At 44.7% G+C, this 26114-nt stretch overlaps 1 protein-coding gene across 1 annotated transcript in view; it reads right to left on the reverse strand.

Annotated features, from left to right (window-relative positions):
• Positions 1 to 460: 460 nt before the first annotated feature.
• Positions 461 to 26114, reverse strand: part of LOC116978892 (cytokine receptor common subunit gamma-like) — a 49406-nt gene continuing 23752 nt past the window's right edge. Inside the window, exons 2-7 of the mRNA XM_033030155.1 lie at positions 20322 to 20409; positions 13683 to 13855; positions 7202 to 7344; positions 4785 to 4949; positions 3944 to 4034; positions 461 to 554 (exon numbers count right to left, since the gene is read on the reverse strand). Coding sequence (XP_032886046.1) covers positions 4017 to 4034; positions 4785 to 4949; positions 7202 to 7344; positions 13683 to 13855; positions 20322 to 20409 — 587 coding nt within the window. The 3' untranslated portion in view covers positions 461 to 554; positions 3944 to 4016. The remainder of the gene's footprint in view (positions 555 to 3943; positions 4035 to 4784; positions 4950 to 7201; positions 7345 to 13682; positions 13856 to 20321; positions 20410 to 26114) is intronic.

Genomic DNA, 26114 nt, shown 5'->3' on the forward strand with positions numbered 1-26114 from the left:
ACTCAGCAGATCAGGCAGTATCTCTGGAGAACATTGATAGGTGACGTTTCGAGTTGGGAACCTTCTTCAGACTGAAGAAGTGTCCCGACCTGAAACGTCACCTGTCCATGTTCTCCAGGGATGCTACGTGACATGTTGAGTTACTCCAGCACTTTAAATACTTTCTTCAGCTTGACATCGCTTCTATAACTTCCAACTTTTCAGACATAATTCCCAATTTACCTCAATGCTACCCAACGCTCATCAAATCTATTCATTATTTCCTACTATGTTAGGCAGATAGGATGAGCCTAATTCTTGACTGAAGACTGAGGGAGTTGGATCAAGGTACCATATGGATGATTGCTCTACCGTTTCTTTCTCCCCTGCTGCCCCAATATACATCCCGTAGCCACCACTCTAAATGCCAGGAGGTAGAAATGATTTTGTTTCGGTGAGTAGAGTCCAGTTTCTTTCCCCTTCTTCTTACCTGAAAGTTCCCATTGTGGTTGTTAAAAAGAGGGTCAAAATTTCGGCCTGGATTCGGAATCTTTGGGATGATAATCACTTTCAACCTTCGAGAAAAATGTGAATGATTAAACCTTGTCACGATCATAAAATGGAGTAGCACATGAACGAATCAGAACAATCAGACATCGAGTACAAGGTATCAATTGGCATCAAACTACATCTTCTTATCAAGCCTATACTTACAGTATTTCTCAGCTGGGCTTACAGGAGGGACCACACAGTGGCATATTTGATCTTTTGAGGAAGTGGAGCAGTTAAAATAACTTAACAAAGTGACACTGTTTCATACCTTGAGGTAGAATGCTTTAGCCTTGTTGATAAGGATTGACCTGTACCATCTGTGAGCTTTTTTTCTGAATTCCTGCTGTGCAGTTACTACAATGTTATTCAGGTAGACAAGCATCTGCAGTTCCTTCTTAAACAGTGTTACTCAGGGACAGAAACTATTCCTGATACTTTATATAGGGACGACAATTCCATACAGTCGTTCTATCAGAGGGGAGCGCACTCATTATGAAGACATGGAACCACTGGTGGTCTGCACAAGATTCCCCTGAATTGTGCTTGGAGACCCACCTGCCCCGACGTGTGTTAAAAGAATGACGTTAATGTTCTTAGGCAGACCCATGGAATCAAAATGTTTTCATTTTGGTTTTATGATGTTCTGATGTGCCTGATGAGGTTAATGTGGGAACCACGTTAATACTCAATTAATAAATACTCAATGCCACCATAATGGATACTGGATGCATCACTGCTGGTGAAAGATCTCTGAGTTCTAAGCACTCTCAAGTCATTGAGGCATAGAGTCATAGAGTGATACAGCATGGAAACAGGCCTTTCGGCCCAACTTGCCCACACCGGCCAACATGTCCTAGCTACACTAGTCCCACCTGCCTGCATTTTGTCCATATCCCTCCAAACCTGTCCTATCCATGATCCTGTCTAACTGTTTCTTAAACATTGGGATTGTCCCTGCTTTAACTACCTCTTCTGGCAGCTTGTTTCATACACCCACCACCCTTTGTGTGAACAAGTTATCCCTCAGATTCCTATCAAATCTTTTCACTTCACCTTAAACCTATGTCCTCTGGTCCTCGATTTACCTACTCTGGGCAAGAGACGCTGTGCTTCCACCCAATCTATTCCTCTCATGATTTTATACAGCTCTATAAGATCGCCCCTCATCCTTCTGCTCTCCAAGGAATAGAGTCCCAGCCTACTCAACCTCTCCCTGTAGCTCAGACCCTCTAGTCCTGGCAACATTCTCATAATTCTCTGTATCCTTTTCAGCTTGACAACATCTTTCCTATAACATGGTGCCCAGAACTGAACACAATAATTTAAATGTGGCCTCACCAACATCTTATACAACTGCAACATGACCTCCCAACTCCCAACTCCCAACTGCAACATGACCTCCCAACTCCCAACTCCCAACTGCAACATGACCTCCCAATAGAACATTTTGGAGTAAAAAGAATGGCTCAGTGGAAATGCAACTCTTTATTCCAAGAAAATTATTTGTACACTGCAGTTATCTATTGTTCTCTCTGTAAATTGGCACAGATGTAATTAACCCTAATCATGAATGTTCAGTATTAAATAAGAGCTTCAAGTACCCTGTCCAACCAATGGAATGCAATGTTCTACATTACAAATGTGACGACAAGTTGAAGTACTTTATTGATTAGAAACTGCTCTTCGATATTCTTAGAATATAAAAGGTAAAAATAACTAAAGTATTTATTTTCAGCAAAATAGTGCACGCAGGAATGATGGAGCAGAATATAGGGCTCTGAGGAAACTCTGCCCCAGTATTCTTCCTGTTACATTTGCAGATGGGATGTGTAAAACATCTACAATTTTCTGTATCCAATACTGTACCTAGAGCTCCTGATAGAACACCTCTGCCAAATATTAGCCCCAATATTCCATGGATGAAGTGACACAATTAAATAATAATTATCCAGATCTCCACAATGGCAAACTGCGGTGTTTCCACTGAAGGCCGTTGTATTGAGCTTTCCATTTTCTTGTTGCACACGGCAGCAATGAAGGAAAGGTAGCTAGAACAGATCCTTAATTTGACGCAGAAGAATAAGGAGTGAAATAAATGATAAAATGAGCAAGAAAGAGTAAAGAGAAAATAGTGAGAGCAAAAGTCAAAGGAGATAAATCAAGAACAGGCTCACTCATTCCCACAGGAGACTTCTCAATACATTTTACCTTTGGGAATAGTACATGTTTCGACAGGCTTTCATCCTGATCTTCCACCCCAAGGGCAGTGGGAGCTCATGACGTCTGCCCCTGACCTGGCTCCAGACCATTCCACCTCTAGACTTCCACTCGACCATGTCACATAACGATATAGATCTGATCCAAATGGAAAGAACCACAGAAGCCACACCTAACCAGCGGCACAGTGATGCAGTGGTGGAGTTACCACCTTACAGCGCCAGAGCCCCGGGTTCGATCCCGACTAAGGGTGCTGTCTGCGCAGAGTTTGTACGTTCTCCCCGTGACTGCCTGGTTTTCCCCGAAATCTTCGATTCCCTCACACACTCCAAAGACGTACAGGTTTGTAAGTTAATTGGCTTGGCATAAATGTAAATCGTCCCTAGTGTGTGTGGGATAATGTTAGTCCCTGGTGGACTCTTCGGGAGTGATGACCATAAGACGAGTGGGCGAGGATTGCTGATCAACGTGGACTCGGTAGGCCGAAGGGCCTATTTCTGCGCTGTATCTCTAAACTAAACTATACTGACCACCGAGTTTTGTAAGTTCAGCTGTTGAATTAAACTGGATCCCTGGTCGGATAAATTGGCACACACTGTTGTATGTAGACAGTGGCCTATTGTGTAAAGGGCCTGTCCCACGAGCATGCCTAATGTGGTCGCTTGAGCCGTACAGCCTCTCGGGGCCGGTCCCACTTCGATCGCCAGAGCCGTATGGAGTTGTGCGGAGCTGGTCCCGACATCGCGCGGGGCTCTGAAAAACTGACGCTGTCCAAAAATTCCGCGCGGCAACGGCTTGCCGGCCCACAGCCGCATTGAGGCCGTACGCACCGCATCGACGGGCGTGCGCGGCATCTCGACGCCGTACGCAGCATCTTGACGGCGTACGCCTAGCGCAAACTTCCCACAGACTTCGCTCGAACTTCACGTCAACTCGTACGGGATCACACGACCTCCGCGCGGCCCCCGCTTCCGGTTTGGTCGCTCTCGCCGCATGCAGTCGCATGCTGGTGGGACAGGCCCTGTACGGGGATCACTCGACCTCCGCGCGGCCCCCGCTTCCGGTTTGGTCGTGCTTGCCGCATGCAGTCGCATGCTCGTGTGACAGGCCCTTAATAGTGCACCCCAGGTGGTTCACCAGTAGCAGAACGATATGGCACAGCGTTTTACATCAACACTAATATTATTAATCTTACCTTTCACTCCTTATTAAACAAATCATAAGTATGACTACTCCAGCGAGGGAAATCACAGTGATATACGTGTGGGTTACGTCTTTTGAATCTTCTGTAAGACAAAATAATAAATTCTCTACTTTATTTTGGATATTCTTAATGTTTCTTCTATACATTTCCGGTTGTCTTCAATTCTTTAACCCTATCCCTAAATAACAAATTTCCCCGACTTGTTGATCATTATTCAGGATGGAACCCGGGTCTCTGGCGCTGTAAGCAGTTGCTCTAGCGCCACGCCACCATGCCGCCCACTGAAATTAGAATCAGTCTTTAAGGAATCATTGTAATAAATGTCCTGACGTTTGGAGATGCTAAGCTTTGGAGAGTTTGTCCACTCTGGTTAAACAAAGCACGTAGAATCATTTTTGGAGGCTTCTTTTATCTGGGCTAGGTCCATTTATTTACCTGTTTAATTATGTCTTACAGGCTTCCTCTATATCATTCCCCTCGCAAATATCACTTACTATTGCTAGTTTAGTCAACTACAACTCCTCCCCCTCCCTCCTCTTTCTCTTCAACTCCACCCCCTTCTCCTACTGCATTCCTGTGCCCCACCTAGACTCTCACCTATGTCTCCCCACCAAGATAGACACAAAATGCTGGAGTAAATCAGTGGGACAGACATCATCTCTTGATAGAAGGAATAGGTGACATTTTGGTCCGAGACCCTTGGTCAGATTTTCTACTATTGGTTCCCAGTAGCTGTAGCATCTATGTTACCAGAATGGCTTCAGAATAAAGGATTTTTAGAATTCATTTTCTTAAGATTTTGTCAATGGCTTTACATGCGTGTTTAATTTACCTGTTTGGGTGTCGTTTCTCCCCCAGTAACCAGGAGACTCCACTCACTCCACAATTTTGTCGTGCCGCAGTATTTGTTAATCTTGCTTTTCACTTGAAAGGTGTAGAGCTTCTCTGGATCCACACTTACTAAATTGAAGTCTGTTTGTTGCATGACAGTAGCTTTCTATGTGGCGAAGTAATGAAAAAGTAGAATGTGGCAAATATGAAGTTTGAAATCTACATACAAAACTCGATGACATTATAGCACTAATACAAAAGAGAGTTTAGATGGAACAAGAACAAAAATAAATACAATGCCAGAAGAGCTCAATGGGTCAAACAGCATCTGTAGAGGCAAAAGTTGATGTTTCACGCCAAGATCCTGAATCAGGTCTGAAGCCAATAGGATCAACAAACTCATCAAGAAGGCTGGCTACGTCCTGGGGGCGGAGTTGGATTCATGGGAGATGGTCTTGGAGGGGAGGATGCTCCTCAAACTGTGGAGCATCCTGGACAATACAGCTCACCCCCCTCCATGACACACCGGTCAACCTGAGGAGCACCTTCAGCAACAGACTGGTTCCACCAAGATGCAGGACAGAACGCCACAGGAGATCCTTCTTCCCTGTGGCTATCAAACTGTACAACTCCTCCCCCTTCTGTCGTGGGGTAGACTGAGACTGAACACCCCCCCCCCCTCCCCCCATCCCCAATCTTTGCAAATCCCCAACCTTTTCTACTCGTCACTTTAATTTAATGTTTTATGTATTTTGTGTTTTATGACTGGGCAAATCAATTTCCGTCCTGGGATGAATAAAATTCTATCCTATCGTGTTGCATCATAGAGGGAATTGGAATTAGCAGTGGAGGAGGTTGAGGTGGCTAGGACATGGGATGGAGGCTGGTCGGTGACAGATGGAAGCAGATGGGGAGGGGATGATGGGCTGATGGAACATGAGGGGGGAAGGAATGGGAAAGGTGATCAAAGAGAGAAAGAAAACAAGGAAGGTGGGAGGGTTAGTGTGCATGGCAGGAACACACTGGTGATACGAGTTACCTGAAATTGGAAAATTCAATATTCACACCATTGGGTTGTTTGCTACCCAAGCGGAGTATGAAATGTTCTTTCAAATTGCATTGGGCCCTGTGTAGCAATGGTGATAGCCAAGAACACACTGGTTGGTGCGGGAATAAGGAGGGTTAAAATGGCGTGATGAAAAGTTCCAGGTGACTATTACGAACAGAGCATGGGTGCTCCACAACACAGTCGCGTAGTCAATGCTTCATTTCAACAATGTAGAGGAGGTCACATCAAGAGCACCAAATATAGTGGTATGTCAAAGAATGACTAGATAACAATGTATGTTGTTTGAAACTTAACCTCATCTTCACACCAGTCTTACCTTATCAGGGACGTCTTCTTTCCCTGACCTATCTATCCCCACAGATCAACAAACTCCAGATTAACAGATTAACAAGGTTCCATTCTCTCCATCCCAGTTCAGAAGAAGGGGCATGTCTTCCCTAAGGTGCAGTCTAACCTGCTGAGAATTTCCAGTACTATTTAATATTTTTATTTTTATTATTTTGCTTTGGATGTAGAGCATCTGCAGCTCTTTTTGATTTTCATTAGTTTAGTTTAGTTTAGTTTAGGGATACAGCATGGAAACAGGCCCTTCGGCCCACTGAGTCCACACTGACTAAAGATCCCCGCACACTAACACTATCCTACACACACTAGGGACAATGTACAATTATACCAAGCCAATTAACCTACAAACCTGTACCTCTTTGGAGTGCATTATTTTTGAGGATCTAATTCAGTTAAGGAATTAATTTAGAGCATCTATTTTTTTGATTTCCATTAAAATTAGCCAAGTTTTGCTCAATAACATATATTTATTTAAAAGCAAGTTATTGAAAGAAGTTAACAACCAAATAGCCGGGGTCAAGATGTGAAGATAAATCTCCCATGATTTGGCCTCAACAATGTGGGTGGGAACATTTCCCTGCATGTTGAAAATAACAACAGAGAATGTTTAATTATCCACAAAGTTATAAAATAACTGTTAACGATTACATGGAAATGCTTAGTTTAGTTTAGTTTGGAGATACAGTGCAGAAACAGGCCCTTCGGCCCATCGAATCCGCGCCGACCAGCGATCCCCGCACACTAGCACTATCCTACACTCTAGGGACAATTTACCAAAGCCAATTAACCTACCCACCTGTATGGCTTTGGAGATGTGGGAGGAAACCAGAGCACCCAGAGAGAACCCACGCAGTCACGGGGAGAATGTACAAACTCCGTATACACAGCACCCATAGCCAGGATCAAACCCGGCTCTCTGGCGCCGTGAGGAAGCAACTCTCCCTCTGTGCCACCATGCTGCCCCTGAAGTCACCGTTAGTCTTAAAGTCACTGCCACTCTGTACCTGCCATTCCTTGTCCTTGTCATTCCGGTACCTGACTTCAAACTCCATGCAATTGAGGTTTGGCATTGTGGAAACCCAACTCAGGATGAGCCCGTTCTTTTTCGTGACATTCACCACCAGGTTCTCAGGAGCAAAGGGTTTGACTGAAAAGTAGGAATAGAGTTTTGTTCCGTTACACAGTTGCACGTCACACACAGTGTGATTCTTTGCAAAAGAAAATTATAGCGCAGCAGAACTGAAGCGAGAGCATTGTCCAAGCTTCAAGAGCTAGCATCAGGTCAAATTCAATGCAATCAGTAGGATACGTAAGCAAATGCGTGAAACTATTAAATGACTGTCTTGACACCTGGCCTATTGATCTGTATACATGTTGCATCACATGATTCAATTCAATAAGTTTGAAATAAAACCTGCCATCAATAACCATGATCTAGAAACGTTCAAGTTGTTGACAACTTGCATGGTTAAGGAATGCAGAGAGAACAGTACAGGAACAGGCCCTTCGGCCCACAATGTCCATGCTGAATATGATGCCAAATAAAACTAACCTCCTCTTCCTGCACGTGATCCACACCCTTCCATTCCCTGCATATCCTTGCGCCTATCAAAAAGCCTCCTAAATGCCAATATCCCATTTGCCTCTGGCAGAACCGTTCCAGGCACCCACCGCTCTCTGTGTAAAAAAGTTACCTCTCACATCTGCTTTCAGCTTTACGCTCCAAGGAATAATGTCCGAGCCCACACTCCAGGCCTCTAGTCCTGGTAACATCCTCATGAATATTCTCTACACTTGTTTCAGTTTAACAACATCCTCCCCATGGCAGGGTGACCAAAACTGAACGCACTACTCCAAATGCAGTGTGGGATCACTGAATTTGCAATGATTTGCTAGTCTAGTCGTAGTGTTTTAAAACTTTATTCAAGCCAAACAGTTCACGGCATCAGAGCAAAGCATTAAAATAACTGCAGACCTGAACTAAAAGCTGAACACATCATAACCAATAAAACAAAGAAACTATGGAACAGTAACTGAAGGACTGAAGACTGAACATGACTAGAGGCAATGACACTGGGGGGGGGGGGGGGGGGACCAAGCCGAACCAAGCCACGATGCAACCGGTCAGCATGCTCTCTACTGTGCACCTGTAGAAGTTAGAGAGAGTCCTCCTTGACAAACCTACTCTCCGTAATCATCTCAGGAAGTAGTGGCGCTGATGAGCTTTCTTTATAATTGCATCAGTGTTCTCGGACCAGGAGAGATCTTCAGAGATGTGCACGCGCAAGAATTTGAAGCTCTTGACCCTTTCCACCATCGACCCGTTGACATAAACGGGAGTGTAGGTCCCCATCCCACTCCTTCCAAAGTCCACAATCAGTTCCTTGGTTTTGCTGGTGTTGAGGGCCAGGTTATTGTGCTGGCACCATTTGGTCAGTCGATCGATCTCTCTTCTATACTCTGACTCGTCCCCATCAGTGATACGTCCCACAACAGTGGTGTCATCAGCAAAATTGATGATGTAATTCGCACTATGACGCTACGCAGTCATGAGTATAGAGTGAGTATAGCAGGGGGCTGAGCATGCAGCCTTGAGGTGCTCCCGTGCTGATTGTTATTGAGGCTGACACATTTCCAACAATACGAACAGCCTGTGGTCTGTGAATGAGGAAGTCGATGATCCAATCGCAGCGGGATGTGCAGAGACCCAGTTCTGCGAGTTTGGTAACCAGCTTGGAGGGGATGATTGTATTAAATGCCGAGCTGTAATCAATGAATAACAGCCTGACATTTGAGCTTTTGTTGTCCAAGTGGTCCAGAACGGAGTGGAGAGCCAGCGGGATCGCATCCGCCGTTGATCTGTTGTGGCGGTAAGCGAACTGCAGTGGGTCCAGGTTTTTGTCGAGGTAGGAGTTGATTTGCTCCATGATCAACCTCTCAAAGCACTTCATCACCACAGACGTTAGTGCCACTGGTCGATAGTCATTGAGGCACATCACCTTGCTCTTCTTGGGCACCGATATAATTGATGCCCTTTTAAAGCAGGTGGGGACCTCAGACCTCAGAAGTGAGAGGTTGAAAATGTGCGTAATAACTCCAGCCAGTTGGTCCGCACAGGTTTTTAGAACACGACCGGGTATACCGTCAGGTCCAGGCACTTTTCGAGGGTTCACCCCTCTGAAGGATTTTCTGACGTCGGCCTCTGTGACTGAGACTGAAATACCATCACAGCGAATGGGGCCTCGAGAAGGCACGTCAGTGTTCTCCCTATCAAAGCATGCGTAAAACGCATTGAGCTCGTCAGGAAGTGAAGCTACGCCGACATTCGACCATGCTGCGAGTTTGAGTCGAGGGCAAACTCTTCTAAACTCACAGATTAGGTCGCCGCCGTGGGACAGCCCCTTTATCAGTATAGGGTGATTGATGCCCTTTGAATATAGCTACCCAGGATGAGAGCCACAGGGGTTAAATTGCTGTGCAGCTGAAACCTCACTGTTCACCGCTACTCTAGAATTGTCCAGAGACACAGCTTTTGCTGCCCCCTATCTTATCAGAATCAACAATCCTGGGAGTCCACCTTGTACCAAGTCCCACAGGATAACATTTCCGCAACGTTCTTTGTCTGCAAACAACCTACTCCAATCAACTTGACCAAGTTCTTGCCTAATACCATCAACATTGGCCTTGCCCCAATTCAGAATTTTAATGTGTGGGCCCACCTTGTCCTTATCCATAACTATTTTAAAAGCTGTGTAGGAAAGAGCTGCAGATGCTGGTTTAAATCGAACATAGACACAAAATGCTGGAGTAACTCAGCGAGACGGGCAGCATCTCTGGAGAGAAGGAATGGGTGAAGTTTGGGGAAGTTGTGGCCAGTAGTGAGATCCGGCTAAAGTGTCGGAGGATTATTTGCTGCATGCGGTGGCTGATGGAGTGGAAGGTGAGGACAAGGGGGACTCTGTCCTTGTTGTGAATGGGGGGAGGGGGAGCAAGAGCGGAGCAGCGGGTTATCGAGGAGACCCTAGTGAGAGCCTCATCTATAATGGAAGAGGGGAACCTCTCTTTAAACACTTTCACATCTCCACCCCTTTCTGCTTTCCGCAGAGACCGTTCCCTCCGCAACTCCCTGGTCAACTCGTCCCTTCCCACCCAAACCACCCCCCTCCCCATGTACTTTCACCTGCAACCGCAGGAGATGCAACACCTGCCCCTTTACCTCCCCCTCGACTGAATTCAAGGACCCCAAAAGTCTTTTCAGGTGAGGCAGAGGTTCACTTGCACCTCCTCCAACCTCATCTACTGTATCCGCTGTTCCAGGTGTCAACTTCTGTACATCGGCGAGACCAAGCGCAGGCTCGTCGATCGTTTCGTTGAACGCCTCCGCTTAGTCCGCCTAAACCTAACTGATCTCCCGGTTGCATAGCACTTTAACTCCCCCTCCCACTCCCAATCTGACCTTTCTGTCCTGGGCCTCCTCCATTGACAGTGAGGCCCAAAGCAAATTGGAGGAACAGCACCTCATATTTAGCTTGGGTAGTTACATCCCAGCGGTATGAACATTGACTTCTCTAACTTCAAATAGCCCTTGCTATCCCTCTCACTCCATCCCCTCCCCCTTCCCAGTTCTCATACCAGTCTTACTGTCTCCGACTATATTCTATCTCTATTCTGACAACTCCCCTGACATCAGTCCGAAGAAAGGTCTTGACCCAAAACTTCACCCATTCCTTCTCTCCAGAGATGCTGCCTGTCCCCTTGTTACTCCAGCATTTTGTGCCTACCCACTATTATAAAGCTAATAGGCCTGTGGTCACTCACCCTTATCGGCTCACCCACTGACACTACAGTCACTTGTCCTTCCCAGTTTCCTCAGAGTAGATCAAGCTTTGCCTTTTCCATTGTAAGGCTCACGACATATTGCCTCAGGAAACTTTCCTGAACACATTTGACAAATTCCACCCCATCTAAGGCGTTGTCTGTATGGCAGTCCCAGTCTATATCATGGAGTGATACAATGTGGAAACAAACCTATCGGCCCAACTTGCCCACACCAGCCAACATGTCCCAGTTAAAAATCACAATCCTCTCCTAACACAGCCCTATTAGTCTTGCAGCTGCCTGCAATCTCCTGGCATTTTTGTTCTTGTAATTCCCATTATTTGGCAGCCAACAGTAAGCTCTCAACAAAATGATCATTCCCTTTTTATTTTAAGCTCTTGACGACTAATGTATAGAAATTTCCCATCCCAGTTACTGCAACTGTAAAGCCTTGGAGCTCTACGATTACTGGTTACCCTGCCAAAATCAACAGAATAATAGATAAAAGCGGTGAAAGAGATTAAAAACTCAAACTGGATAATTTAGCATCTGCTAAGGAGTCTGATGATGTGAAACAATAAGCTACACCCTCCAAAACAGGGAATATAGATGCAAAAATCTGAAATAACTCAGCGGTTCAGATGGCTCGAAACGTCACCTATTCCTTCTCTCCAGAGATGCTGTCTTCTTCTTCATGCGTATGGCGTGCACAGCCTAAAGTTGTAGGACAACTTGTTCTGTTTGATCTTATTTAATTGTGCACGCCGGTTTGATTGCATTTGTCGAAACAGGGCGGACAACGTGAAGGTTGTAATCTCCCACCCCAGATGCTGTCTGACCCGTTGAGTTACTCCCGCTTTATGCGTCTATCTTCAGTTCCTTCCTACACTGCTGTTTAAGTGCCCAGATAAACTGTCTTTGTTTTATAAAATTATGGTTAAAATTCCATGTTAGACAAAAAAGCTGGAGAAACTCAGCTGGTGAGGCAGCATCTATGGAATGAAGGAATAGGTGACGTTTCGTGTTGAATCCCTTCTTCAGACTCTGAGTCTGAAGAAAGGTCTCGATCCGAAGCGTCACCTTTTCCTTCACTCCATAGATGCTACCTCACCCGCTGAGTTTCTCCAGCTTTTTTGTCTACCTTTGATTTTTCCAGCATCTGTAGTTCTTTCTTAAACGGTTTGAATTCCGTGGCCAGTTCAGTGTTTGGTCCTAATGCAGTAATTGCTAGTGTCATTATTACAAATTGTAAAAAGTTGGTAAAATAACAGTCGTTGGGCTGAGTGGCAATCCAGCCAAATACAGTTGTCCACAAGGACCTGGAGATGGAATGCCAGCACATCTAACCTCCAGTATTACCACTGGACCTCACCAATGAAGCTTCAAAGCTGCATTATGTTAACGTTCAACACAGTCCCTCACTTGACAGAAAGCGATTATCAGACAACAGAATCATCCTTCCACAACCAGAGACCAATGCTGAACTACTATCCACCTCACTGGTGACCCTCGAACCATCCTTGATCAGACTTTGCTGGCTTTACCTTGCACTAAACGTTATTCCCTTAACATGTATCTATACACTGTGAATGGCTCGTTTGTAATCATGTATTGTCTTTCTGCTGACTGGTTAGCACACAGCAAAAACTTTTCACTGTACCTTGGTACACGTGACAATGAACTAAACTGGATGTGATAACATACATTAGGGTGAGAGTGTACAGGACAACAGAGTTCAGCTACCCAGTTGAAGGTTTATCAAATTACACTGCACATTAACTCAATCCGTAAATATCTTCACTGATCCTCACCCCCAATAAGAATAATATTACTAGACTTAATTATTTCTGGAAACCTATCCGCTAATTTATATTGACATCATTGGCTCCAGGTTGTATCTTATTTACAAGTTTTCTTACCATGGTCCTGAGGCGGAACTTGGTTGAGTTCTTCTTCAGTCAATCGATGTTAATATAGATGGGTAGATTAATTTTCCTCAGCATAACATTCTAAGATGGTGGTGGTGAAGGGGGAAGTCTACAGATGTGAAACTCACCATGAACTCAACTCCCTCACCCTGAGAATGCAGGCTAGTGTAGCTGGGACATGTTGCCAGTGTGGGGAGGTTGGGCCGAAGGGCCTGTTTCCATGCCGTAGCACTGTATGGGATGGTTTGTGATTAGCTTGGGAAGAATGGCAAGGCAGCCTTGGCGCACAGAGCAGAGGAGATAGATGGCACGACTGCAGTGGATGCAGTGCGTGGTGTTGCCAGAGGCGGCTGTGAAAGGCCCTACAGCTGCAGAATGAGCAGGTGCATGGAGTGCAGACTGCAACAGATGTATGGAGCGGTAATGGAATTGAGCCAACCCTTACTTCATCAATCCAGTGCAGCCAGGATACCAGGTCTGAAGGTGAGAATTACAGAAATTGTACTTTTCAGAGACTTGGAAGCTGCAAGATGGCATTGGAACAAGCAACTCTCTGCTTGCTGTTCCAGAAGATCCATTGTACTCACGTCTAGTATGATTTGACTGGGTTGCATGGACAAGAAGCATTCTAATGTATCTCTGTAATCCCTGGCAATAATAAACTCAACTCAACAAAACACTCTTTAGTGATTTTGACTTTACCAATGCCAGCTGGTGTGTTATCTACAAACACTCTTACCTTGGTTCTGGAGCTGAAACATTTGGGGTTCTCCTGAAATAGTTCCTGAGCCATTTCTGAAAACGTAAAAGCTTTTGAATTGTCGTATCTCACTGGTTGAGAAATAGCATCCTACGTTGTAGCCATGTTGGTGAATGTAGCTCTTGCATTCCTGTGGTGGTTCTTTGCTATACCTGTAACAAGCAATATTTTATCAATTATGACTGGGAAATTAAAAACTGTAAAAACTACGCTTCCTAAATGATTTAAAGCAAGCACATAGCACCGAGTGCACGCTGAACATCAGTCACCCGTTCACGCTAGTTCTTGTGGCACGGTGGCGCAGTGGTAGAGTTGCTGCCTTACAACATTTACAGCCCCAGAGACCCTGGTTCGATCCTGCTTACGGGTGCTTGTCTGTACGGAGTTTGTACATTCTCCCTGTGACCCGCATGGGTTTTCATCTCGATCTTTGTTTTGCTCCCACACTGCAAACACCTATAGGCTTGTAGGTTAATTAGCTTGCCGTAAATGTAAATTGTCCCTAGTGTGTGTAGGATAATAATAATAATAATAAATTTTATTTATGGGCGCCTTTCAAGAGTCTCAAGGACACCTTACAAAAATTGAGCATGTAGAGGAAAAACATGTAAGGGGAATGAAATAAATAGTAGAGACATGACTAGTACACAAAGTAAAGACAGAATTCAATACAAAACACAGTATGAGGCAATTAATGCACAGATGAAAAGGGGCGGGGACGTGGGGCTAAGGATAGGCAGAGGTGAAGAGATGGGTCTTGAGGCGGGACTGGAAGATGGTGAGGGACACGGAATTGCGGATCAGTTGGGGTAGGGAGTTCCAGAGCCTGGGAGCTGCCCTGGAGAAGGCTCTGTCCCCAAAACTGCGGAGGTTGGACTTGTGGATGGAGAGGAGACCGGCTGATGTGGATCTGAGGGACCGTGAGGGTTGGTAGTGGGAGAGGAGGTCAGTGAGATATGGGGGGGCCAGATGGTGGAGGGCTTTGTAGGTGAGGATCAGGATTTTGTAGTTGATCCGGTGGGAGATGGGAAGCCAGTGAAGTTGTTTGAGGACTGGAGTGATGTGATGCCAGGATTTGGTGTGGGTGATGAGTCGGGCGGCTGCGTTCTGGACCAGTTGGAGTCGGTTGATGTAGGTGGAGCTGATGCCAAGGAGAAGTGAGTTGCAATAGTCCAGTCGGGTGGAGATGAAGGCATGGATGAGTCTTTCAGCAGCGCGCGGTGTGAGAGAGGGTCTGAGTTTGGCGATGTTGCGGAGATGAAAGAAGGAGGTTTTAATGACATGGCGGATGTGAGGCTCAAGGGAGAGGGTGGAATCAAAGATCACGCCAAGGTTGCGGGCCTGGGGAGATGGGGAGACAGTGGTGCCGTCGATGGTGAGAGTGGGGTTATTGATTTTGCTGAGTGTGGCTTTGGAGCCTATGAGGAGGAATTCTGTCTTATCGCTGTTGAGTTTGAGGAAATTATGTTGCATCCAGGTTTTTATAGCTGACAAACAGGAGTTGATATGGGAGAGGGGGGAGTTGTGGGGGGATTTGGTGCCAAGGTAAATCTGGGTGTCATCAGCGTAACAGTGGAAGTCCAGATTGAAGTGGCGGAGTATCTGACCAAGGGGGAGGATGTAGATGATGAAGAGGAGGGGGCCGAGTACGGAGCCTTGGGGAACACCTTGAGTGACTGCGGCTGTAGCAGTGGTGTGGTTGTGGAGAGAGATGAAGTGGGATCTGTTGGAAAGGTAGGAACGGAGCCAGCTGAGTGCAGAGCCTTCAATGCCGAGGTCTTTGAGTCTGGTGAGCAGGGTGTTATGGTTCACTGTATCGAAGGCTGCGCTCAGGTCGAGGAGGGTGAGGATGTTGAGGGAACCAGTGTCAGCAGAGGTGAGGAGGTCGTTGAGGACTTTGAGGAGAGCAGTTTCTGTGCTATGGAGGGGGCGAAAGCCAGATTGGAGGGGTTCAAGTAGGTTATACGCAAGGAGGTGGGAATGAAGTTGCGACGCAACGATACGCTCCAGGGTTTTTGAAAGGAAGGGGAGGTTTGAGATTGGGCGGTAGTTAATGAGAGAGGAGGGATCAAGACCAGGTTTCTTTAAGATTGGTGTAACGGCAGCAGTTTTGAAAGCGGAGGGGACAATTCCTTGGGACAATGAGGAGTTGAAGAGATTAGTGAGGTAGGGGCAGAGAACGGGGAGGCAGGACTTCAACAGGGGAGTGGGGAGAGGGTCGAGGGAGCAGGTAGTGGGTTTGGAAGAGCTGATGAGTTTGGAGATTTCAATAGGGGTGACCAGGTCAAACTGGGAGAGGAAGCAGTGTGGAGGAGGGGTAAGGAGGTCAGTGGAGATGTTGAAAGGAGGGGCCTTGGTAGGTGGTGGAGTAGATGCTGGGGAGTCGGGTACAGGGGATAAAGATTGAAAAGTGTTAATGTTCGGGGATTGCTGGTCGGTGCGGATTCGGTGAGCCAAACAGCCTGTATCTCTCAACTAAATTAAACTGTTATCCCATTTTCACATCCTTAGCCAACACTCTGGAGTCAATGAGGTCAATTATGCACGTCTTTGGAATGTGGATGGAAACCGGAGCACCTGGAGGAAGCCCACCAGGTTACAGAGAGAACTCCATGGACAGCAGCTGAGGTGAGGATTGTACCCAGGTATTTGGCAGTGTGAGGCAGCAGCTGCTGGGCCGCCTATTGATCAGTCCCTATTGATCAGCCCCTATTGATCAGCCACTCTTTACACAAAGTATAAATAGTCACCAGGAAGTTCTAGCTTGTCTTGCCAGACAACATGATCAAGGCTAGTACATATAGGCGCCAATTCTATTCTGGGACAGTCGCCCATCATCCTCAATTCATTGATCTTTCAATTTTACCTATTTCCATCTTAAATATATCTGATGATCTGACCTCCACCACCGTTGGGAGAAGAATATTCCGGAAATTCAATATCCTCTGAGGGATGACATTTCTACACACCCCAGTTGGAATAAATGGCTTCTTATTTTGGTGCTGTAGTGTGTCCACTGTTCGTAACTCTTCCAGAGTGGAACATCTCACTGTCTACCATGTCAACCCCCTCATGATCTCACCTACATGAATAAGGCCCTCTTCATTTTTCAAAACTCCACGGAATTCAGAGCCAAACTGTCCGGCCACTTTGGATAAAACATCCTCTCATCCCTGGAGTGACTCAGGTGAATTTCCTCAGGTGTCTGCCTCAATTACTACTGAGATAAAGTGCCCACAGTATCCCAGCTGTGGCTTCACCCAAACCATGTGCAACTGTAACAAAACCTGTAGGAAGGAACTGCAGGAGCTGGTTTGCACGGAAGATAGACACAAAATGCTGGAGTAACTCAGCAGGACAGGTAGCATCTCTGGATGGGTGATGTTTTGTGTCGAGATGCTGCTTCACACCTTCTGTTTTTGCACTGGAACATTTAGATCCCCTAGAACCTCACTCATTTTCGTAATCTCTGGTAGACAAAAATGCTGGAGAAACTCAGCGGGAGAGGCAGCATCTATGGAGCGAAGGAAATAGGCGACTTTTCGGGCCGAAACCCTTCTTCAGAAGACAGTTTAACAACCTCCTCCCTCACTGCCAACTTTTCCTAATCTCTCCCTATTTAGATAATAATTTCCAGTCCTTGTACTGAAGTGAATCACCTCACACTTCCCCACATTAAACTCCATTTGGCAGACTTTTTGTCCGTCTGTCTGTCTGTCTGTCTGTCTGTTGTCTGTCTGTCTGTCTGTCTGTATATATGTCTGTATATATGTCTGTCTGATGCCTGTCTGATGTCTGTCTGTCTGTCTGTATATCTGTCTGTCTGTCTGTCTGTATATCTGTCTGTCTGTCTGATGTCTGTCTGTCTGTCTGTCTGTATATATGTCTGTATATATGTCTGTCTGATGCCTGTCTGATGTCTGTCTGTCTGCCTGTCTGTCTGTCTGTATATATGTCTGTATATATGTCTGTCTGATGTCTGTCTGTCTGTCTGTCTGTCTGTCTCCATTAAGGAATCATGGCCTCTTACCCTATCCACCCATGTATTTTCGTAACATTAAAAAACTTAAAAACCTTACAGCTTGTTCCCTCCTCCAGCCCATTAATGTTATTCGAACGCAACTGAGGGACAACAACTAACCACCCGGTCACATTTTGCTACTCATAACCTCAACCTAGACGGATTGCACACTAAAGTCCACCACTTCTATATCACGACACAGCACTGCTCCGATACCTCGCTTGATTAACAAGGCTACCTCCCCTCCATGCCCATTAGCCTGGAATATTGAGCTCATATGTTGCATCTCTGCTGATAACTTAACCACCGTATTGCAAGTGCTGTGCGCTCAAACTGTATTGTTAAGCTTTGTATTTGTTTTAGTTTTTAGCTAACTCTGGATTTGACTGTGTGATTCATTCTTTTGCTGACTTTTTCTGCCCCTTCATGACACTCCCTCACTATTCTTCATGCCCCTCACTATTCTATGCCAGTGCTCTCACTTTTTCTCTTGATTCATTAAACATCCTACCCTCCACTAATTTAGTTGAAAGCCCTGTCTATAACTCCATGTATCATCCATTGATATGATTGACCAGGACACTGGTCACAGCATGATTCAGGTGAAGCCCACCCCAGTTTTCTCCTTAAGTGCTGCTAGTGCCAGTGTCCCATTTCTACCCACACCACACATTGAGTCATCATTCACCTCCTAATGCTGTTTCCCCTTCATCACTTGTTACCACACCCAACCCTGACTGGCACCATCCCCAATTTTCCACGATTCTCCTCCAACACCCTAGTGGCTTCTGCCCCTGACTCAATCACCAACTGCACAACCCATATTTAATCAAAAATCCAGTCCAATTCTATCCCCAATTGTCTAATCCCATTTCTGACTGAAGTCACCCAATTAAGAGCAGATTTGACTCCCAGCCAAGGATCCAAGCTGACCACAATGGCCTGATCTGACCCTAACTCAACTCCTAATCCTTCAAAGAGATCATGATCCAATGGCATACCAAAATGGATGACAACCTATGTAACTGTCCAGTACCCAAGTTAGATATGAAATGCTGGAGTAACTCAACGGGACAGGCAGCATCCCTGGATAGAAGGAATGGGTGATGTTTCGGGTTGAGACCCTGACTGATAGTCAGGGGAGAGGGAGATACAAAGAACTTTAAAGTGTGAAAACAAAACATCAAAGGGGATGGGGATCAAGGAAATGTAGAACAGATCATTGTTAGCTAGGGGGAAGGTGAGAACGAAGCATACAGAGATAAAATTTAATCAGGGGTCAATCAGACTGGTTGGAGAACTAGGAAGGGGGCGGAATGGAGAGAGAGGGAAAGCAAGGGCTACTTGAAGTTAGATAAATCAAGTGGCAGTGTATTCATGCAAGTCCTTGCAGCAAATGAGTGGGCATTCATGACAACATAAGAACATATCATTGTAAGAAGCCTAAACGGAATTGGTTTAGAACAGAAATGATCCATGGTTCTGCTATTCACTAAGAACATGGTCAATCTGTTCTCTCAATTCCACTTTGGTTTCAATCTCATTACTGTTGAGAAATATGCTGTGTTATATTTTGGGAGGAAGTATGACAATTCTAAAGAAGACAGAGATGTGGGAGGGAGATATGCATTGTATGTGGCAAGGGAGATTGAAAATGGACTGACATAGGCACATGGGAATCTGCATTTTATAAATAGAGGCATGGCGTTCAAGAGCAAAGAAGTCGTGCTACACGTTCTTCAGTTATGTGCAAGGACTAAAGTATTTAGGCTTGTTCTCCTTCAAACCGAAGAGACTGCAAGGAGATTTGATAGAGGGAAGACTGATTTCATTGTCATGAACCAGGGAGCGTAGTATGAAGGTGATTGACAAAAGAACCGGATATAGCAGAAGACTGGCATGAATTGCCTTTCAAGTCTAACATTGAATTCACTAACTTAAAGTAACCTTTGCTTTCCCTCTCTCTCCGTCCCCTTCCAAGTTTTCCGACCAGTCTTACTGTCTCCGACTACATTTTATCTCTGTTTGCTTTGTTGTTACCTTCTCCTAACTAACAATGATCTATTCTACATTTTCCTTGATCTCCATCCCCTTTGTCCTGTTTTCAATCTTACACTTCCTTATCTATGTATCCCCCCCCCCCCCCCTCACCTGACATCAGTCTGAAGAAGGGTCTCGACCTGAAACATCACCCATTCCTTCTCTCCAGAGATGCTGCCTGTCCCGCTGAGTTACTCCAGCATATTGTGCCCATCTTCGATTTAAACCAGCACCTGGAGTTCCTTCCTACACATGAAGTGTGGCAGAGTGCCTCGGGTGGTGGTGGAGGCAGGTTCAATTGTACTGTTCAATAGGGAGTGGGGTAAATATTCAATAACTGAAAATTTGCAAGACGGGTGTTTAGGGAGAGGAGGGAAAGCAGAGGAGTGAGATAAGGTGGATTGCTCTTACTTAGAGGTGGTACATACCTGATGGGCCGACTGGCCTCCTTCCATTCTCAAGACTGACTGTGATATCCAACGATCATCATAGTATTTCTACATCTACCGCACTAGGTTTGTGGACCCCAAACTATTTCATGTGCTCAGCAAACTCACCAGGTGTAGAGGGTATAGTTTATCATCTCTCCAGATTGGTTCCAGGTACACTCCATAAATTTTTCATTGTAAAAAATACAATCCACATCTAGGAGGGAGAAAGAATAGGGTTTTACACACGACAGAATAGGGACTTACTTACTCAAGTATCCAGGCCTCAGCAAAGTGTAACTGTTACAAACTGATACACGAGAATAACTACAGATCCTGGAAGTTATGACCAGCAAAACGTTGAAGCCACAGATCTAGAAACAAGAGGGTTGAACAGCAACATGGTTGTTGATTATAGGATTTTGAGGGGGTCAGAAAGTGTAGACAATCTTAAGTAAATGTGGGGTGCAGAGGAAATTGGGATAATTTCAAGATTTATTGGTGAAAATGATTCCATGGGTGGCCAGGTTCACTGCTCATGTTCCTTATTATCTCTCACTTACCTGCTTTGTCTGCCCTGCCTGCTGGCAGCAACCAACATGGAGTAGAGTGTCATGGTCCTGAGCAATGGTGGGCTCTTATATAAATCTGTGGGACAGATCTACAAAACTCCCCTCCACCTTTTTGACTGAAAGCAAAGCCATGCCAGTACTTCACCATCACTCAAATCTGCCAAATATTTATTTCAATTTGTCACTGATGCTTTGAAATAATTAAACTATTAAATGGTTATTGACCCATTGAGTGCGGCTCGATTGAACAGTGGTCACAGTGGAGTCATCTGCCACTTGAGCAGCCCTGTTGGAGAGTCCCAGTATCAATCAGCATGGAAGAGACCCTTCGGCCCAAATCGTCCTGGCCCCATCTAAGCTAAACTCACTTGCCCACATTTGGCACATATCCCTCTGAAACTTTCCTATCCAATAAGGATAGAGAGAGTGAAGAGGAGCAAATTGTAACAAAATAGTATTTGGGGTGAGCTGAGATCATTCTTGCGCATATTTTAGGTTTTAGGTTTAGGCTTACGGATACAGAGCAGAAACAGGCCCTTCAGCCCACCGAGTCCACACTGACCAACAATCACCCATGCACTAGTTCTGTCCAACCTACTAGGGGCATTTTACAATGTACAGAAGCCAATAAACCTACAAACCTGTACGCCTTTGGAGTGAGGCCGAAACCGAAGCACCCAGAGAAAACCCACACGGTCATGGGGAGAACATGCAAACTCCATACAGACAGCACCGTAGTCAGAATCAAACCTGGATCTCTGGCACTGTAAGGCAGCAACTCTATCGCTGTGCCACGTGCCACAACATTTTCGTACATGGTGTATCTTAAAATCTATTTATTTAGATAAGAACGCCCAAAATCGTAAACAACAAACTGTTCTGAAGTTAAGAAAGGTTGAGGGCATGAGGAAGATGTGGGCGGAGGGGGAGGGGGGGGGGGGGGAATCTGCTTGCACCAAGATTGGTTCTGCCTGTGGGTGCTGCAAATAATTACGTTTTTGTTAACTTCTTGTGGTAATTTTATTTTGAAAATGAATTACAAACTATTTATAAAACCGCATCAAAGTTGAAACTTACTGACTAGGGGGATATAAATCTCATATAAATAGCGAATAGAAATGTCCCCTGATGTCTCTAAATGTGTAATGAGAATTTCCATTCAATATCAACTCAAAGATAACAATCTTATGTCTGGCCTGCTGATGAAAAAATGAATCAGATGAATAACATCAGGGAGATCACGCACGGAGAGTTGAACCAACCACAAAGATAAACTTCGTGCTAATCTGAAATTAATCAGAAAATGCTGGAAATACCTTTTGTCAATTCTGATGAAAGCTCATCAATTTGAAAAATTAACTCTCTCTCCCTTCAGATGCTGCCTGACAATGAGTATTTTCTGGATTTTCTGCTTTATTTTAAATACGCAGCACATCTTGGATTCTCTGTCATGTCACTGCTCATGAATAGTCTCTACTCTAACAATATTTAAAAGTCTGAAGAAGGGTCTTAACCCGAAACATCGCCTATTCCTGTTATCCAGAAGATGCTGCCTGAGCTGTTGAGTTACTCCAGCTTTTTGTGTTTATCTTCGGTTTAAACCACCATCTGCAGCTCCTTCCTACACAATATTTAAAAGGCATTTGGACAGGTACATGTCGAGGAAAGGTTTGTAGAATAAGGGCCAAATGATGGCAGGTGGGATTGTTGTATTTAGTGCATCTTGTTGGTGTGGGGAAGTTAGTCTGAAATGCCATTCCGTGCTGTATATCTCTAAAGCCCCTGTCCCACTTTCACGACCTAATTGGCAACCTCTGCCGGGTTTGCCCTTGACTCGTACTCGCAGCATGGTCGCCACAAGGTCGTAGAAGTTCGTAGGAGGTCTTCGTAACTCTTCCTCATGCTCGTGAGTGGTCTCCGCGTACTCGTGGCCTCAAGTAGGTCGCGGCGTTTTTACCAGCCTGATAAAAAATGTCCACGAGTAAAAAAAAGGTCGGCATGGAAAAAATTGATACTTCTTACTCGTAGGTAGGTCGTAGTAGGTCGTGATGGTAGTCGTGGGTAGTTGTAGATAGTTGTGGGTAGTAGGTCGGTAACTGGCCCGAGAAAAAAAAAAGCAAACATGACATCATTTTATCATGTGATCATTTCCACTCGTAGCTAGTCGTTGTTGGTCTTAGGTGTGGAAGACTGAGGTCGAGGGGGGTCGTAGGAGGTCGTAGACATAGTCGTAGGAGGTCATAGGAAGTCTTTTACTTCGGCGAGTCAACACAACCTTGACATTTATTTCAACTCGTCTAGGGTCTTCTAAACTCCTGGATTAGGTCGTCCAAGTGGGACAGGCCCTTTGGACTGTGACTCTACGATTCTACTTCAATTGAAATGGTGGAATAGAAATTAAACAATATTAAATTTCTTTAGAGATAAACACAAAATGCAGGAGTAACAGGTAGCATCTCTGGAAGGAAGGAATGGGTGGCGTTTCGGGTCGAGACCCTTCTTCAGACTGAATTTCTTCAGTATCTGTTTAAATATCTTCAGTATCTGTTGAGGTAAGAGATCTTGTGTTTGGACAGGGAAGCAGTTTGAATGCAGAATGCACATTGATCAGATCCCTGTGCAACATCTGTAACTTCTTTTGCAACCACAATCCCACATGACATCTATGCACCATCAATTCTGGCCTTCAACGATTCCTGATTTCTAGTCAAGTCAAGAGTGTTTTATTGTCATATGTCCTGGATGGGACAATGAAATTCTTTCTTGCTGCAGTGTTGATTACACTGCGAGTCGGGTCGGGTCGGGTTACGGAAATGGATGAAAAAAAGGCCCACGTTCCACCCCGTTGCGTACTACACGTCAGCCCATTGCATTTAGCAGGAGTGATCTATCTTGCTCCGCTATAGGATCTTTGGTTCATCCTGTCCTATCCAAACACAATGCCTCAAATTTAACCTGAGAGAGAATTGTTGTGTGGTGTGGGACATTTCTGAATCTGTTCTCCTGGGTTATCCTTATTGTCCAGAATACTTCCAAATTAGAGGCTCTTTATTACCATATCAATTGAAATCCCCTAACTCATCTGGGACCCTTAAACTAATGGAATTTGATATCATTAACCTTGGAATCAATGAGGACCTTGGTCCTATTTGAGAATAGTTAATGCTTAACCAAGTGAACTGGATGCAGGACACAAAATAGTTAAATTGTCTGCCTCGGTGAGTGAACACATTCAGTTGTGAGAGGAAGGAATTCTTAAGAAATAATGTAAGAAACCATTACAATTTCAGAAGAAACATCATGACTAAGTGAATGTCAGTATATAGAAGGTAGACAAAAATGCTGGAGAAATTCAGCAGGTGAGGCGGCATCTATGGAGGGAAGGAAATAGGCAACGTTTCGTTTCTCCAGCATTTTTGTCTACCTTCGATTTTCCGGCACCATAATGTTTGGGGCACATGGCTTCACAGGTGTTTGTAATTGCTCAGGTGTGTTTAAATGCCTCCTTAATTCAGGTATGAGAGAGCTCTCAGCACCTAGTCTTTCCTCCAGTCTTTCCATCACCTTTGGAAACTGTTATTGCTGTTTATCAACATGAGGACCAAAGTTGTGCCAATGAAAGTCAAGGAAGCTATTATGACTGAGAAACAAGAATAAAACTGTTAGATACATCAGCCAAAACTTAGGCTTACCAAAATCAACTGTTTGGAACATCATTAAGAAGAAAGAGAGCACTGGTGAGCTTACTAATCGCAAAGGAACTGGCAGGCCAAGGAAGACCTCCACAGCTGATGACAGAAGAATTCTCTCTATAATAAAGAAAAATCCCCAAACACCTGTCCGACAGATCAGGAACACTCTTCAGGAGTCAGGTGTGGATTTGTCAATGACCACTGTCCACAGAAGACTTCATGAACAGAAACACAGAGACTACACTGCAAGATGCAAACCACTGGTTAGTCGCAAAAAAGGTTACAGTTTGCCAAGAAGTACTTAAAAGAGCAACCACAGTTCTGGAAAAGGGTCTTGTGGACAGATGAGACAAAGATTAACTTATATCAGAGTGATGGCAAAAGCTAAGTATGGAGAAGAGAAGGCACTGCCCAAGATCCAAAGCATACCACCTCATCTGTGAAACACGGTGGTGGGGGTGTAATGGCCTGGGCATGTATGGCTGCTGAAGGTACTGACTCATTTATCTTCATTGACGATACAACTGCTGATGGTAGTATCATAATGAATTCTGAAGTGTATAGACACATCCTATCTGCTCAAGTTCAAACAAATGCCTCAAAACTCATTGGCCGGAGGTTCATTCTACAGCAAGACAGTGATCCCAAACATACTGCTAAAGCAACAAAGGAGTTTTTCAAAGCTAAAAAATTGTAAATTCTTGAGTGGCCAAGTCAATCACCCGATCTGAACCCAATTGAGCATGCCTTTTATATGCTGGAGAGAAAACTGAAGGGGACTAGGCCCCAAAACAAGCATAAGCTAAAGATGGCTGCAATACAGGCCTGGCAGAGCATCACCAGAGAAGACATCCAGCAACTGGTGATGTCCATGAATCGCAGACTTCAAGCAGTCATTGCATGCAAAGGATATGAAACAAAATACCAAAAATTACTACTTTCATTTACATGACATTGCTGTGTCCCAAACATTATGGTGCCCTGAAATGAGGGGACTATGAATAAACACTGCTGTAATTTCTACATGGTGAAACCAAAATGTATAAACATGGCCTTTATTAAAATCTGACAATGTGCACTTTAAACACATGTGATTTTTTTTAATGACAAATCTCAAATTGTGGAGTACAGAGGCAAATAAATAAATGATGGGTCTTTGTCCCAAACATTATGGAGGGCACTATAAACTCTGACAGCCTTTCCTCAGCCCATTGATCCAGTTGATCAAGATCCTGCCGTAATCTTAGATAACCCTCAACAACCTAGTTGGGGTGTATACTACACATTTATTGAAGGCAAAGTGAAGGAGAAGGGTTTAGCATCTTTTTTTATGCTTTTTGGGTCAATTTAAATAGGTTGGGGGAAGGTTTGAGTGGAGAATATTCACCCGCATGGCCCAGATTGGCTGCTTGACTTGCTTGTGGTCTGTAAATACTAAGTTTATGCAAAAACTATTTTTAAAAAACATTGACAATTCGACAATAGGTAAAGATGCTAATGTGCCATCTTATTTTTATCAAACGGCTGTGATGACTGATAGCATGAACTTTTAGATGTACGTTTACATTACAAAGCAGTTTACCATTTCATTTGACCTTTAAGGGATTTTTTCTTTTAATTATGCATGAACACTGGGTTTTCCCCTTAACACCATGTTT

The sequence above is a fragment of the Amblyraja radiata genome, chromosome 12 (assembly GCF_010909765.2).
Source record: "Amblyraja radiata isolate CabotCenter1 chromosome 12, sAmbRad1.1.pri, whole genome shotgun sequence".
NCBI classification, from domain to species: domain Eukaryota; kingdom Metazoa; phylum Chordata; class Chondrichthyes; order Rajiformes; family Rajidae; genus Amblyraja; species Amblyraja radiata.